At 41.2% G+C, this 17,894-nt stretch overlaps 1 protein-coding gene across 2 annotated transcripts in view; it reads left to right on the top strand.

Annotated features, from left to right (window-relative positions):
- LOC138743222 (rho GTPase-activating protein 7) overlaps window positions 1–17,894 on the top strand; it is a 145,660-nt gene that overhangs the window by 115,356 nt on the left and 12,410 nt on the right. For both annotated transcript variants that reach the window (XM_069898180.1, XM_069898181.1), the window contains exons 3-9: window positions 191–272; window positions 3,894–3,957; window positions 6,225–7,597; window positions 10,814–10,981; window positions 14,035–14,194; window positions 14,792–14,990; window positions 17,483–17,696. In XM_069898180.1, coding sequence (XP_069754281.1) covers window positions 191–272; window positions 3,894–3,957; window positions 6,225–7,597; window positions 10,814–10,981; window positions 14,035–14,194; window positions 14,792–14,990; window positions 17,483–17,696 — 2,260 coding nt within the window. The remainder of the gene's footprint in view (window positions 1–190; window positions 273–3,893; window positions 3,958–6,224; window positions 7,598–10,813; window positions 10,982–14,034; window positions 14,195–14,791; window positions 14,991–17,482; window positions 17,697–17,894) is intronic.

Raw genomic sequence — 17,894 nt, 5'->3', positions numbered from 1 at the left:
AGGCGGGATCATTGGTTACATTTAAGGAAAGACTAGATAGTTACATGGATAGGAGAGGACTGGAGGGGTATGGACCGGGTGCTGGTCAGTGGGACTAGGAGGGTGGGGATTTGTTACGGCATGGACTAGTAGGGCTGAACTGGCCTGTTCTGTGCTGTAAGTGGTTATATGGTTATTTCATTCTTTACAGCATCTCAATTTCCTGTCGATATTGAAGTGGTGAAAAATGATCATGAATTTTTAGACAAGGATGCCACAGAGTCTCTCTGCAGGTAAGACCTTTAAACCTAAATGTAAAGCAACGGCATTGTTTAAATGGATATTTTCATTTCTTCCAACACAATATCCCAAGCGGCGGGTTTGAATGAAATGGATGGGCATAATAGATTTAGGAATGCGGGTGGTGATGTGGGGGGGGGGGGGGTGAATTGATAAAAATAAATACTAAGAATTGCATGATGATCCTTTCAGAGAGAATCTGGTACAAAATGGTACCAGACATTAAATCTCAACCAAAAACAATCTGTTGAAACTGAGCAGCATCAGCGAGAGAAAAAGAATTGATGAGGTTTTAGGTTGGAACTCTCTAGACTTGATCCTTTAAGCCCACTGCCTCTCGGACCTGCAGGATTCCAGTGTCTGCAGTCTTCATGCTCTCGGATATGGTACATTTGAAGATGTAACTTCAGTTACTTTTACCAAGTGAGAAGAAATCTTCTGGCTGTGAATAAAGTTATATTTGTATTGCTGAAAGTAATCTCATGGATTGGATTTTGTAGCATAGATTTTTGTAGCCCATTGTATCTGCAACTATTTTCAGTGATCTGTTCCATAGTTTTTCATGGAATGCAATCATATGATTGATGTAATAGTACTTGGGAGATAATTTTCGTGGTGCACCTTCAGTGTGTCTGCTACCGCAGTAACAACCTCCCAGTTGCCAACCATTTTCACTCTACACCATTCCCACATCAACATCTCTAGCCATGGCTTCATGCACTCCCAACCAGAGGCTACCCAAAATTAGAGAAACAATGCCTCGCATTACAGCTGCTGGAAGTCAGAAATAGAAACGGAAAACATTAGATGTCTTTGGGTCCCAGGCAACATCTATGGAGCGTTAGCATTTTCTATATACTGTTGGCATAATGATTAGCGCAACGCCTTTACACCGCCAGCGATCAGGACTGGGGTTCAAATCCTGTGCTCTCTGTAAGGAGTTTGTCCATTCTCCCTGTGTCTGTGTGAGCTTTTCCTGAGTGCTCTGGTTTCCTCCCACCATTCAAAACGTACCTGGGGTGTAGGTTGGGTGGCATGGACTTGTGGGCCAAATTGGTCTGTTACGGTGCAGTATGTCTAAATCTAAATTTAAAATCTCATCCATATTCACAAACCCTTTTTCATCTTTGTCCCCTTTTAGCACCATAAACTACCAAAGTTCATATCTCTGGATTTTGCGGAGGAGCTAGTGGAGTTGTTCAAGTGAACCGGTACGGACTTGAAGGGCCGACATGGCCTGTTTCCGTGCTGTAAACGGTTATATGGTTATATGGATTTTGAATATCCACAAAATTGCTAGCTATTTATTTTTTAAATATGAAATGTCCTCCCAAAATCCTTCATCGCCACCTCTTTAGTAAAATCCTTGAAGCCACCTTGTTAACTTTGCTTTTAATCATCTACACTCACATCCCTTTTATGATTAATTGACAAGGTTTGTGTCCTAAGCCTCGGGCCATCTTTGTTATTTGGTCAAGTTGTTGTCATTACCATTTTCTGCTGATTCACTGTTCTGTTAGGGGTGGGGGGTAGGGAAATGTCTTGATAAACCTTAGCTGCAGATTTTGTCTGAGCTGAAATTTTATTTAAATAAACTGGAGTGTTGAGGTATTTGCAGAGTTTTGTCTAGCTTTCTGTCAATGCCTTGGTTATGGAGTCGCAGATTGCTCAAACTTGAAGCAGCCCATGCTCCATGGATTTTCTTTAAGAACCTTTGGCTGTAGAATTCTCGGTACTTAGTTTAATTCCAGCTTCTGGATACTTGATGTAACATGTTCGACCGCACTAAAGGAATGCAGCTGCTATCTTGACCAAGATCTAAACTGAGGCTCCATCTGTCAGCTCAGGTGGATGGAGAAGATGCCGACGATCAGTCTTGTAAATGAGGATGAAATTCTCCTGGTATCTGATGGACATTCATTCATCAATCAACACATGAAGAAAGTTCTGATTGTCAATTTCAAATGAACAGACTTTAGACTAGCACATGCATTGTGTCAGGATCCTTCCTGATCATGTCAGAGGGTTTGCATCAGGAGCTTGGGTTACTGGTGGTTTGGACTGAAGAATGTGGGGCTGCAGGAGCACCGGAGATGAAGCGAATGGATGTTCAGAGATCCTGGGGGGAGGGTGGTGGGGAAGAATCTTTTGCTTCCCTTTCTCTGGCTATAAGGGGCACTGGGCAATTTTTGCTGATAGTGAATCTTTGTCTACCTTATGTTAAATTTAAGGAAATTTCATGTAATATCACATTTTCTGTGTGAATGGCTAAATGGCCTACTTAATGTGCACAAATCTGGCTTCCAGGATTTTTTTGCTCAGCAGTGAGTTTAGAAATAATTAAAGCGTGAAACACTTGGAGGGTCTGAAAAGTGTAAAAGGTTGATATGGGTGAAGGTTTGTGATCATTTAAATTTTTATGTTGATTTATTGAGCATTTTCAGTGGTGTATCAAGGGAAAATAACATTCTCCCCCCCCCCCCATCATTCTCCCCCCCCCATTAAAACTTATTCGATTTAACCCTTCATCCCTCAACCATCCTTTGCCGCTGCTATGCCATCCACTTTGCCTTCCCTACCTGTCCTTGCTGCCTCATCTCTCTGCAACTCATTCCTGTGACCCCGTGTCTCGGGGGGAGAGAGGGATGCACCACGCGCTGCATGTGTGTGAACACCGGTCAGTGATCTCAGACTCTCCCTTCCTTCCCCCTCCAAGAGTCCCATGACAGCCACTTCCATCGACACTCAGTGCCTGCCATGAGTCAGGGAGACATGTGGTCCTTTGTATATGTGTACACACACACAAGCGTGCATCAGTGAGAGAAAGGATGAGGGGAGGCAAGGAACTAGCCGCCTTTTCCTTTAAAGACCCCATGTCCCAGTGTGCCTTGGCATAAGAAAAGGACTGTATGCACAGAGCACTCATGGGGGGGGGGGGGGGGTCCACCATCGCTCAATGTCCCCTTGGTATCAGTTTCTTGGCATGGAGGCAGGGGGATCCTTCCCTGTTGAAGGGAATAAATTATATGACTCCGGCACAGGAGGGAGGGGGAAGAGGAAGGATCAGCAAGGCCAAGGCAGTCAGGAGTTAGATGGGGATGGGGGTTGATGGGACAGCCAAGGCTAGAAACAGTGAGGCAGTTGGGTGTTGGGCCTGGGAGTTAGATGTCAGGTTTAGGCAGCGCTGCAGTGGGGCAGGATCACCATTCAGGTCGGAAGGCGACGAGCACTAAGTGAAAGGCGAGGATCAATGTTGGGCTCAGGAGTTGGCTATTAGGTGGGCGAGGCGAGGACAGTGGCACCCAGGGCACGTGCCCTGGCTGCCATACCCTAGATATGCCTATGAGCATTTCAAGTCTGAAGACAAAAGTTGTGGAAATATTTGGTATAAGGGAATGTTTCCCAACTTAAAGTGAAGTGATTTGTTGTCCATGTGCATGTCACCTGACAAGCTATAATTTGGTCGCTGTTTAATCTTGGGAGATCAAGGTACACAGTGCTTGTACGTGGGTTAATAAAATAGATCAATATGAGTGTGGATAATTTTTGTCCAAAACTCTTGCCATGGTATGTTCTACTGCCTATTGGATCACTTAAGCATTTTCTTTTTTCAGACGGTTGAAAACGCTGAACAAGTGTGCAATGATGAGAGTGGAAATTGGAAAAGATGGGAGAAAAGTAAGTTCAAGCTTCAGACACCTTTCATTGGAATTTAAAACAATGCATTTTAGGAACATAGGAAGTAGGAACAGGAGTAGGCCAAAAATGGCCCATCGAGCCTGCTCCGTCATTCAATACGATCGTGGCTGATCTAATTTATGACCTAACTCTACCTACCTGCTTTCTCCCCATATTCCTTAATTCCTCTATCATGTAAAAATTTATCTAACCAAATTTTAGATATGTTTTATGAGGCAGCCTCAACCACTTCCCTGGTTAGAGAATTCCAAACATTCACTACTCTCTGGGAAAAACTATTTTTCCTCATCTTGTCCTAAATCTACTCCCCCGAATCTTGAGTCTGTGTCTTCTCGTTTTAGTTTCCCCAGCCAGCTCAAAAAACCTTCCTACATCTATCCTATCCATACCCTTCATAATCCTATATGTTTCTACAAGATCTCCTCTCATTCTTCTGAACTTGAGCGAATACAATCCTAGACGATTTAATCTTTCATCATAAGTCAACCCCTTCATCCCAGGGATCAACCTAGTAAACCTCCTCTGGACCGTCTCCAAAGCCAGTATATCCTTCCTCAAATATGGAGACCAGAACTGGACACAGTACTCCAGGTGTGGTCTCACCAGTACCTTATACAGTTGCAACATTACCTCCCTACTCCTGAATTCAATTCCTCTAGCAATGAAGGCCAACATTCCATTTGGCTTCTTAATAACCTGCTGCACCTGCAACCTAACTTTTTGTGATTCATGCACAAGCACTCCCAAGTCCCTCTGCACTACAGCATGCTGTAGTTTTTCATCCTTTAAATAATATTCAGCTCTTTTATTTTTCTTGCCAAAGTGGATAACCTCACACTTACTAACATTGTACTCCATCTGCCAGACCTTTGCCCACTCATCCAGCTTAACTATATCCCTCTGCAGACTCTCCACATTCTCATTACAATTTGCTCTTCCACTCAATTTGGTGTCATCCGCAAACTTGGCTACACCACATTTTGTCCCCTCCTCCAAGTCATCAATGTAAATGATGAACAGTTGTGGGCCTAACACTGACCCCTGTGACACCCCACTTACCACTCTTTGCCAACCTGAAAAACTCCCACTTATCCCGACTCTCTGCCTCCTGTCAGACAACCAGTTTTCAATCCAGGCCAATATATTTCCCCGGACTCCACTTTCCTGCAACTTACTGATAAGTCTCTTCTGCGGCACCTTATCAAACGCTTTCTGGAAATCCAAATATACAACATCAACCTGTTCCCCTCTATCCACTGCACCCATTATATCCTCAAAGAATCCTAACAAGTTTGTCAAACAAGATCTTCCCTTTCTAAAACCATGCTGCGTCTGCCTGATTGAACCCTTATGTTCCAAAAGTTTCACTATTTCATCTTTAATGACGGCTTCAAGCATTTTTCCAACTACAGACGTCAAGCTAAATGGCCGATAATTTCCAGTCTTCTGCCTACATCCCTTCTTAAAAAGTGGCGTGACATTTGCTGTCTTCCAGTCTGCCGGGACCTGCCCAAAATCCAAGGAATTTTGGTATATGACCACCAATTATTGTATTAATAAATACATATTATATCAAAAGTTGGAACACTGAGGGGTTCAACAATAGCCTCACTGATCAGGGACTGAATCATTCCATCAATTTGGCTGAGATTCTAAATAGAGGAAAATTCAGAGGGAAATAATCAAGCATGCATTTTTTTTTTAGAAGTACAAGTTTTATTTATAATTGATCCAAGTTGCTGGGCTGCCTTCCTCACCAGGGAACAGGGTGTGGAAGGCAGGGAATGTATTTCAAGAGATGGACAAGTACGTCAACTAATACAATTAATCTTATTTTGCAATGACATGATCTAAAATTATGCTGTTTGTAAATCTTGGGATGATAATGCAGAGATTCAAGTGGGAGTATTGGAATGCAATTTCAAGTGGCATGCACAGGAATAGTGCTCCAGCTACGTGCTCAGCTGATGCATTTGCCACCTTGCCTCTCCATCCTTCCCTTTATCTCAGTGTCCTTTTTATTTAAAATAAAATCATTAAATTTCCACAAACAATTATGTTCTGTATAATGGCGGTTTGTGAGAATTTTCTTTCGAGCTTGCTTTGAATTTGCATCTGAGCCCATTTTGCTTTGCTCCCTGGTGGTTCTGAAGTTGGAACGTGCTAATATGCCAGAAGTTTGTGCCTCCTGGCATTTGGTTCAGACTCTACTCGGTCAGTTAACTCTTCTGTTTCCTTGCCTTCAGAGCGATGAATCAGAAGATGACGAGCCTTGTGCTATTAGCAACAAATGGACATTTCAAAGGGACAGCAAGCTCTGGTCTCGTGTCGAGACTTTTGAACTGTTCCATTCGGGAAGTGCCTTCGTGCCTGGTAGCCCTTGCTTGAAGAGTATTGACAATGATGATATGTTTCCTGAGCTGGGAGAAAAGCACGAGGTGTCATCACTTCACAGCAGCAGCAGTAGCGGTGGTAGTGATAACATCAGCTTGGCAAAACACTCTGAAATTCATGTGGCAGAATTTGAGACAAGTCGAAATTGCTCAACGTGTCCCTCTATGAAATTGCCTTTAGCATACTCTTCCTTCAGTGGCCCACCATCTCCCACTGAGTTGCCTGGTTTGGGGACTGATGGAAAGTGCTCAAAGATGAAAGGAAAGAGTTTCTTCAAGAAAATGGAGAGGCTTCGGCTCCGAAGTTCAGGCCAGAGAAAGAGCAGTCATCCCAAGCTCAGGCCATTTATCAGTGCACCTGTACTTCAGGAGGGTTTTGATGAAGAAAAACTGAGAAATTGTGTTGACGTTGCAGAACTTGATGAGCGGTTTCTCGGTCGGAACCTATCTTGCTCATCCCAAACCGGCAGTAGCAGCAGTCAATCAGAAAACAGTAGTACTGTGAGTACTCCAAGCCCTGTCCTTCGAACACGGAGCCAAACCTTCAGAAAAGAAGGTGAACTATATGTGGAAAATTTTAATTCCATTGTGCCACCTCACAGGACCCAACAGGATGATAACGTGTATGAGAAAGGTCAAAAGGGCCACCTAATTTTTCATGTTCCACAGGGTCACAAACCTGGAACATTTCCTAAAGCACTTCAGCACGGCATGGCACAGACAGACAACACTTCAGTAAACTGGAGGACTGGCAGTTTCCATGGTTACCGTAAGAGCAGATTTGGGAGGGACAGCAGGGTGAGCAGTTCACAGGAGTTGGATGGTGGGCAGAGCCCCCAAAATGTGTTGGATAATCGGATGAGCATTTATGACAACGTCCCAGGGGTCCACATTCATCTGAACAATGGAGAAGTGGCAGACACAGGCGACGATGATGTCTTTGCGGAAATGGATGATGTCATGGAGCATGTGAATGGCCTCCAGAGACTGGTGAGCAAGTGGACAGAAAAGTTTTCTGATGAAGGTGAATCGGATTCTGCAAATGACTCGACATCTCCTTATCCATCTTCACCAAAGGATATCCATTTGGAAATAGAGAAACACCTTGAAAGGGTTAATGAGGAAACACCAGCTCTTGTGGCTGGAAAGTCTGGTGCATTAGATTCATCATATGTCCATTTTGAGAGAGACTCTGGAGTTGGTTCATCTTTAAAACACACAAACAGGTATTAACTTTGATTATTAACTGTAGATAATCTTTCTGAGGAGGAAATTACATGGTCCAGAAGTCTTTTGCTTTATTTATACAATCACAAAAAAGCTGTTAAACTAGTGGAATCATTTTGAAAAACGTAGACTGTACACTCCTTCTGCTTTAATTACCGATGTATAACACTTTTGACAGCTAATTTGCACTATTCGCATGCATAACTAAAGTAAAATTGGTGCTCCCTACCTACCTGTAATGAATCAGGACTCTAACAGTCATTTGTGGTTTTGTATGCATCATTTAGATTCTTGAGATTACATCCAGACGTAATATTTTGACGCGTGGAACAGTACAGCACAGGACCAGGCCCTTTGGCCTAATGTGTCTACACTGAACATGATGCATAAATTAAACTAATGCCCTTTTGCTTGCATATGATGCATTTCCCTCTATCCTCTTCATATTCTTGAATCAACCTAGAAGCCTCTTAAACATTATATTTGCGTACACCAGTCCTCCTGGTAGACTGTTCTAGGCACCTACTGTTCTGTTTATATCTTAAAAAACCTGACTTACATATTTAAACTTAATGATACCCCCCCCCCCCACCTTAAACATGTATCCTCCAGTATGACATTTTTAGTTTTTTTTGGGGGGGGGGGTGTTGGAAGGAAAGATTCTGACTGTTTATCCTATCATTCCCTCTCATGATTTTATAAACATCAATCAGGAAATGTCATAATGACATTATACTTGTGTATATGGCATTAAACTCTCTCGGTTCTAAAAATTACTTTCTAAAGGACACATTTTAAACTATATAGTGCTGACATTGTATAAAGGAACAATGTGCCTATTGATAACTAATGACAGATTGATTGTGAGATCTACCACTCAAGGTTGATGAGTCAAGGAGATGTGTGAAGAAATTTGTCATCAGCTTTCTGATTCTTCCCCCCCTCCACCCACCCACCCACCCCCCCACCCCCACCATTTCACTTGTGATTGATCTGTCAAAAAGACAATCAACTCATTTTAAAAACCAATTCACTCCAAACTGTTGATCTCATGTCAGATTTGGGTGGGGTGAAAATGAAATGCTTCATTTTACAACACAGTTGTTGGCTTTGTGCTTGCTTTTCATTTTAAACTGATGAATTTTACTAATCCTATTTGAGATTTATTTGCTAAAGGATAAGTGGTTTGTTTATACATTCAAAGAATGGATTCTTACTGTTGACAACGTATTGCAGTTACAAAGAAGTTTCTAAAACTTGATGATGGCCTAAAGGTTTCAGGGGTGGGGATAGTTGATTTAGATTTGGCTGTTAATGGCACAGTCAAATAATCTTAATAGGGAAATTTTTGAAGATGGGCATGAACATAAAATGGCTAGATATTGGGAAGAGAGTGGCAAAGTAAAGATTCTGCAGTCATTGATGTAGCAGAGTAGTCTGATGTTGGAAGAGCAGGTGATAAAAGTGGAGGAACATGGCTGGTGGATGATGTGGAAGCAAAGTGCATAAGATTGGGAAGCTTATGAGCAAGAACGAGGATCTAATAATTACTAAAATAATTCAAGATTGAGCATTGGAGCACTGAGGAAGGTTTTAGATAAGTTGGATAATGACAGTTTTGTAAGTAGAGATGAGTGACATTTTGGAGGTTGAAATATCTACTTGAATTGGTCAACTTTAAAGATGAGTGCTTAGAACAACCTGGATCTCAATAACAACTGTTTACATGGCAAAATGTACCAGAACCATATGCATTCATGGAAAGTGTGATTTCTCAATCTGCAAGGATGTATTTGGCAGATGACAAAAACCTTGGTGGAGAGAGACTGATTTAAAGGAATATTTGGAGGGAATTCCAGATCTTTGAACTGAGGCAGCTAAAGGAATGGCTTCTAGTTGTGAAATCTGGGGATAATTAAAGTGCTAATGAAAGTTACAGGGCTGGAGGATATTGAGGTGATGGGAAGGTTTCAAATCAAAAACCACAAAATTTGCAAGTGTTGAAGACAGTTTAAATTGACAGGTGAATTGTCAAAATGAGAATATCTTGCATGGGATTGCTCATCAGGATTTCAGAAATCTTGCTTCCTTTAACAAGTTTTGCATATTTTTGAACATAAAATCCAAATGTGGAATATTGAACTTACAAATTGGAAATTGGAGCAATTAATCTTTTTTAGAATGCTGCTATAAAGAAAAACTTAAGATTTTTGGTGATCTTAAAAAAAGTTTTTTGAGTAATGCTTGCTTATTCAGTAAAGTGATTATAAATTGTAATCTCATTATGATTTAAACCATGACTCACCTAATTTAATGATGAGTTGCTTTGATATTAAATAATTCAATTCTTGAGGTGAAAAATTCCTAATATTCCTAATATTTTTGCAACAAACCTGAATCTTGCTGAATAGGTGGGAATGTTAGTATATTACTCAAGTTCTATGCTTTCAATTCCACTTGTGGAATGTATATATGCATTGATTTGCAAGTTGTGGATTTTTAAAAAATGTTTGCTAATCATTCGGCACTCTTACACGGAAAAAGAAATTTTCTGCTCTGGTTACAATGTAAAAATGTTGAGTCAAAATTTATTATCTAAATTCAATCCCGTAATTTTTCCATTTGGGTGGGGGGGGGAAATCCACATTTTCGCAGAGCGCCTGCAGTGTAAAATGACCACAGCCACTCTGTAAGAAACAGGCCTGATGAATATGACGTTCCCCCTCTGACAAACTTCGCAACACAGGAAGGCTGTGTAAAAGTACCCCTGTGTAAACGACTACACTGGGACGCACCAGAGGCAAGTATAGTAATATTTTTTTAAATAATTCTGAAGTTTCAGTGTAAAAATGCCAATTGAGACCAGTAGGTAGGTCAATTACGTGAAATTGTTTTCAAATTGTGTTGCTCCTGGATGGCAAGATAACAACATAATAAAATGCTTTTTTTGGTGATGACCCCAAATTATGCAACTTGGGTTATTACCAAAAAAGTGTTTGATTATGAAATCAGATTGCATTGATAGTTTTTCACTATGATGCTGTATTTTGCTGGAAATCTGATGCAGCCTTTCTAGTGCGTTACACACCAAAAGCAGAAGTTATCCACTATATTTATTTTTGACTGATTTTTCTGTCTTTAAATGGTGGAATCATATGAATGCCACTGCTAGTGTTGGAAATTTATTAACCAGGCTGATGGTGTTTACATTGCAGGCGAGAAAGACCATGTTGGCCTGAGCAGAACCCGAAATGTCAGAATCTCCATCTACAGGTTGACAACCAATCTGCTGCCCAGCTCAACCTATTACAGAAACTAGCTCTCTTGAAGCTCACTGCTTTGATGGACAAATATTCCCCCTCCAGCAAGCAAGGCTGGAATTGGTAAGTCTAATATTAAATATCTACCCCATCTTTTTTGGCTCCACACAAAGATCTTCAAAGGGACTAATTTTATCCATTACCTTTTTTGCTTTTAATATACCTGTAGAAACCCATGATTTTCCTTCACATTGTCTGCCAAAGTAACCTTGTGTCTTTTAGCCATCCTGATATTCTTGCAGTTTTAATTACATTTGTTATACTCCTCAAGAATCTCATTTGCTCCATGTTGCCTATATCTGCTATACTCCTCTCTCTTCTGAATCAGATCCCCAGTATCCCTCAAAAACCAAGCTTCCCTATGCCTGCTAATCTTGACAGGAAAATACAAATGCTATACTCAAAATTTCACATTTTGAAAATCTTCTACTTATCTTGCCCATCCTTGCCTGAAAACAATCTATCCACACATTCTAGATCCTTTCTCATTTCCTCAAAATTTAACTTGAAACTAATGGAATTATGATCACTGGACTCAAGATGTCCCCAATACATAAATTTATCACCTGTCATAATGATTCCCTTATAGGAGATCCAGTATTGCACTCTCTGTAGTTGGTACCTCTATTTATTGATATACAGAACTTTCCTGAACACATTTGACAAACTCTGAGCCATCCAGCCCTTTTATAGTATGTGAGTTCCAGTAAATAAGTGGAAAGTTTAACATTTCCTACTATCATAACCTTGCATTTCCTGCAGCTGTCTGCCATCTCTCTACAGATTTACTCCTCCAGTTGGGTGGTCTATAATACAACCCCATGAGTGTGGTCATAAGTTTCCTGTTCCTCAGCTTGACCCATATAGCCCAAGAAGACAAAACCTCTGGTCTGTCCTATCTGAGCACAGCTGTGATATTTTCCCTGATGAGTAATGACTTCGCTTTTTATCTCCCCTGCCACCACCCCCCCCCCCCCATTCTATCATGTCTGAAGCCCAGAACATTGAGCTGCCAGTCCTGCCCCTCCTGCAACCAAGATTCACTAATGGCCACAATGTCATTATTCCATGTGCCAATCCATGCTCTAAGCTCATCTGCCTTGAATTGAAATTGGTGCACCCGAGAACATTTCCACCATGTACAAACTGTTGACTTCTAACAGTGCATGTGATTTTCACATCATCTTTTCCCTCCTCCACTCAATCTCCTCTGGCATTCTGGTTTTCATCAACCTGCAAATCTAGGTTAAAACCACCGGAGGATATCCTGCAAGGATATTGGTCCCCCTCCAGTTCATATGCAAATGGTCCCATCAGAACAGGTCCCACCTTCCCTGGAAGAGAGCCCAATGATGCAGAAACCTGAAACCCTCCTTCCTGCACCAGGTCTTTAGCCACTTGTTAGGCTGCATTATCCTTCTATTTCTAACCTCACTAGCACGTTTTCACATGTAGCAATCCTAAGATCACAATCCTGGAGGTCCTATCCTTCAACCAAGTGCCTACTCCCTGAACTCTCCCTGCAGGGCATCCTTGCCCTTCTTACCCACATCATTGGTTCCTATATGGACCATGACATCTGGCAGCTCATCCTGAGAACATTGTGAACTCTATCTGAGATATCTCAGACCCTGGCACCAAGGAAACAACATATCATCCAGGTCATTTGACCACTTCCAAGGAACTTCTTGTATGTCCCCCAACTATGGAATTCCCTATCACTACAGCTTGGTTCTTCTCCTCCCTTCCCTTCTTAGCTACAGGACCAGACTCCATGCCAGGGACCTGATCGCTGTGCCTTGTCCCTGGTAAGTCGTTTCCCCCCCCCCCAACAGTATTCAAAATGGAATACTTGTTACTGAGGGGAACAGCCACAGGGGTGCTTTTCACTGCCTACCTGTTCTCTTTCCCTTTCCTGCAACTTATCTACCCTCTTCCTGCCTCCGAGGTGTGATAGCATCCTTGTAACTCCTGTCTTCCATCCCCTCTACCACCCAAATGATCCAGAGTTAATCCAACTCCAGCTGCAATTCATTTAACTCTGTTTGTCAGGAGCTGCAGCTGGATGCAGTTCTTGCAGTTGAAGACGTTAGGGCTCCTGCTGCCTTCCCTGATGACCCACATTCTGCTAGAGGAACATTCCCATGCCTTGGCTGTCATTCCCATTGTTTATACTAGAAAGAAAAAAAAAAATCTGCTCTTACCTGTGCCTACTTGCTGAATCCTTTTTTGATCTTCGAATAGGGTGGCCCTTTCTTACTTAAACTCCAGCACCACCACCTGGGCCCCTTCTCGCCAAAGCCCCCTGAGCCAAAGTCTTGCCACTCTGCCCACTCCAATGACGACTGCCCTGTTACACAGTCCCTCACTTTTCTAGTGATGTTTGGGTCACCTGAACTCAATTGCTCTTCAACTGTTGAAATTGATTGCCCAATCAACTGCTATCTCCAAAGGCTTTTAAAGTAAAATTCAATAACATATTGAAAATGCAGCTAACAGTTTTAAGCTAAATCCTTAAAAATGCTTAATTTTGTTGATCAAACCTATGACGTGATGCATTGCCTGCTTAGCTTGTAGTATTGAAAGATTATTATTTATAAATAATCCTTTCGAAGTTGTATTCTTCCATATAATTGTCTGAACATATGTAATATCAAAACACTTTATCACGATGGCACTTCTGCAATCTTTTTCTTTCTGAAGAATGGCTTGTACCTCCTAAATTCCATTATAGTGTTGGCAGTGCATTTTGCCCTCAACCCAGTTCATTCAATTGTTAAGGAAGAACATTTTAAATTCCTTGTAACGTTTGTGATGTTTCTCAAAAGGTGTTTTTAATAATGGAACATTTTTACGTGTTTGGTGCTTTCTTCAAACTAGAACTAACAAAAAAAAAACTATGAAGGAGGAACTCGGGAGGTAGAACAGCATTAATGGGAGGAAATTGTGACGGATCGGATAGAACTCCTTCAATTCCTCTCTTCACCACTCCCTCCCCCAACCCCCATCTCGTGCTGTTTGACCCGCTGTGTTCCTCTACCAATTTTATTTTGCTTAAGATTCTAGCATCCACAGTCTAATATGTCTTCATTTTAATTGATTTATTTAATCCATAGGACTGTTCCTAAATTTATAAGGAAGATAAAGGCACCTGATTTTAAAGACAGAGTGGTGTTTGGGGTTCCATTGTTGCTAAATGTTCAACGTACAGGGCATCCTCTGCCAAAAGGCATTCTGCAGGCCATGTGCTTCCTCAGGAACCATTGCCTGGATCAGGTTGGTGCAATTCTGTTTATAGTTTTCCATGCACACTTCCACTGTTTTGTAAATCAATGTGCTTATTAGGGATATCTTAGTCCAATGTATCATGGGCTAGAATTATTTTTAGCTCAGCCTGAGAAATATTAATATTGTGCTGTTGTAAATTACTCCACTTCCTGAGCTTTCAAGTTGCTCTGTGTGAAATAAGTAAGTTGGTGTCAATTTTTGGTGAGTCAAATTTAATTTGGCAAGTCACTTGGATGATTTATAATTTAAAATGGGAGGAGATGTATCCCTTTGTTGATAGTTGAACAGCAATCTGTTTTGTACCTCTTGCATTTAAATTGCAAGCATTATCCCCAATGTGTTTACTACAGTGGTTACTTACCATGTAGAGTACTGAATAATTTTCATTATGCTTCTCGTGTTTGGTATTCTGATTGAAGAGTTTACTGTAATATTTGATTGGTGAGATTCCTAATATTTAAATATGAGTTGACTTTGATCTTGTATTCTTTTCAGAAGGGAAGCTGATTTTAGATTTGATGATTTTTAAAAAAAATTTACGCTCATGATGAATATTTATATTTTAAATTATTCATTACATATTAGGTTGGATTATTCAGAAAGTCTGGTGTGAAATCAAGGATCCAGGCATTACGGGAGATGAATGAGAGCTGTCCGGATGGTGTCAGCTATGAAGGCCAGTCTGCATTTGATGTAGCTGACATGGTCAAACAGTATTTCCGTGACCTACCTGAACCCTTGTTTACCACAAAGCTGTCTGAGTCATTCCTTCATATATATCAATGTAAGTGCAATAAGCTACAGAATGTCATTTGTTAACAATATATTTGTGTTTCTCGGAGCCATGTTACTTATTTTAACTTGCACAAATGGAATCTTAGAACACTACAGCACAGTATAGGACTTTCAGCCCTCGATGATGTACTGACACATATATTCTTTTTTTTCAAAAAAAGTACGAAACCCTCCCTACCCTGTAGCCCTCTATTTTTCTCCATCAATTTGCTGAAGGGTCTCTTAAATATCCCTAATGTTTCAGCCTCCACCACCATGCCTGATGTCTACCCTAAACTTTACTCCCATCATATTGTACATGTGACCTCTGGTGTTTGCTATTCTTGCCCTGGGAAACGGGTGCGGGCTGTCCACTGTATCCATGCCTCTCATTAAATCTCTATTAGACCTCTATTAAATCTCTTGTCATCCTTCTATGCTCCAAAGAGAAAAGTCCCAGCTCTGCTAACCTTGCCTCATATTTTTCAATTCAGGTACCATCCTGATAAATCTCCTCTGCACCCTCTCCATAGCTTCCATATCCTTCCTATAATGAGGTGACCAGAACTCAACACAATACTCTGTGTGGTCTCACCAGAGATTTGTAGAGTTGCAACGTAATCTTTCTACTCTTGAACACAATTTCTCCTATTAATGACTCCCAGCTTTCAATAGGCCTTATTAAATCTCCTCTCAACCTGTCTGGTGACCTTGAGGGATGAATGGATTTGGATGTCAAAGTCTCTCTGTTCATCCACACTCTGAAGTAACTGACCATTTAACCTGTACTCAGCCTTATGATGTCCTTCCAAAATTCATCACCTCACACTTGTCTGGATTGAACTCCATCTGCCACTTCTCCAGTCAATTCTGCACCCTGTCTTTATCCTCTTGTAACCTTCGACAACCTTCAGCTCCATCCACAACTTCTCCAACTTTCATATCATCCGCAAATTTGCTGACCCAATCTTCCACCTCTTCATTCACGTCATTTATAAAGAGCAGGGGTCACAGAACAAACAGATCCTTGAGGTACTCCACTCATCACAGACCTCCAGTCAGAATTTTTATTGTCGTAATCAAGTCATGAAATTTGGTGTTTTGCAGCATAGTGTAAACATTCATATTATAACTATCTTACAGCATTGCAATAAAAAAATTAAAATAATAGTGCACGAAAAGTAAGGCAGTGTCTTTGGTTCTGATTATTCAGGAATCCGATGACAGCGGGGAAGAAGCTGTTCTTGCGCTTTTGAGTGCTCATCTTTAGGCTCCTGTACTTTTTCTGCTCAATGGTAGTAGAGTGAGAGGGCATGGCCTGGGTGGTGGGGTCTTTGATGATGAAGACGTTTTTTCAAGGCCCAATAATGTCCTTGATGGTGCCTGTCGCAGGTCGAGTTAACTACCCTCTGGAGTTTATTCTTGTCCTGAGAATTGGCACCTCCATACTAGGCAATGATGCAACCAGCTAGAATACTCTCAAAGGTACATCTATAGAAGTTTTCAAGAGATTTCGGTGACATACCGAATCTCCTTAGACACCTCATCAAGTACAGCTGCAAGCAAGCCGCCTTTGTGATTGCATCAATATGGAGGCTCCAGGACAGATCCTTGGAGATGTTGACATCCAGGAGTTTGAAGTTCTTGACCCTCTCCACTATTGACCCCACAATGAGGAATGGGTCATGTTCCCCTGACTTTCTCCTGAAATCCACAATCATCTCGTTGGTTTTGCTGATGTTGAGCATAAGGTTGTTGTCATTACACCATTCAATGAGCTGATCTATCTCCCTCCTGTACGCTTCCTTATTCCCATTTGTGAATCTGCCAACAACTGTGGTGTAATTGGCAAACTTGTAGATAGCATTGGGATTATGCCTGGCCACAGTCATGGGTGTATAACGAGTAGAGTAGTGGGCTAAGCATGCATCCTTGGGGTGCATCTGTGTACAACTGATTTGTTCCTCAACATTTATACATCTCAATGCCATCCTAGAGTACATCTTTAGCTCCAAACTTGTTATCTTGGTGGAAGTTGTTATTCATATGCCCCATTTTACAACATATTCATGTAATATGGTGGTTAAGTACTTTCCCTTCAAAAATATTAAGATATCCACATTGCAATTAAATATCTTTCTATTTAATGTTTTTAATTTTTTTAATGTACACAAAATTATCTATTTCCATGAGTTTATGGGATGTGGTCTATTCCATGAAGAATGGCAGGAAAATACATAACTTTTATATTTGAATTAGATGACTGTGTACTTCGAAGGACCGGAGGGTGAGTGCATTGGTAGAGCTTCAACTTAATTATATTCTCTACCCCTTTTTCCAGAAGCAGGCTATGTATGATAATTTTGTTTGGGGGGAGGCGGGCCCCTTTCTGAGCTGTAAGATTTTATGGACCATTTAGAAATGATTTGAAAAGTTGTACTTTCCTGACAGCTTAAAATGTAATTTTACTATCCTTGTGTGTCTCCCTCTCCTTTACCACAGATCTACCAACAGACCAGCAATTGCCTGCTGTTCAGTCAGCCATCCTGCTGCTCCCAGATGAAAATCGTGAAGCTCTGCAGACGCTCCTCTTCCTTCTCTGTGATGTTGTAGCTTGTGTCAATGAGAACCAAATGACTCCCACCAACCTTGCAGTCTGTCTGGCTCCATCTCTCTTCCATCTCAACACACTGAGAAGGGAAAGCACTACCTCAAGGTATGAGACCTCCTATAAACTTCCTAATTGATATAAGGAAAAAGGTGTGGACATGTGAAAATTCTCTCTCTGTAGGAAATTGTATAAAAGGATGCTGCAGAACAATGAAATTCACTGTGTATCCACCCAAAAACACAATATTGTTAAGCCCCTGGTATCCGGCCCTTGTGGGGATTGGTAGATGCTGGATAAGTGTAT

The sequence above is a fragment of the Narcine bancroftii genome, chromosome 9 (genome assembly GCF_036971445.1).
Source record: "Narcine bancroftii isolate sNarBan1 chromosome 9, sNarBan1.hap1, whole genome shotgun sequence".
NCBI classification, from domain to species: Eukaryota; Metazoa; Chordata; class Chondrichthyes; order Torpediniformes; family Narcinidae; genus Narcine; species Narcine bancroftii.
Note: the sequence above shows the minus strand (reverse complement) of the source record. Positions and strands in the feature narration are given on the sequence as shown.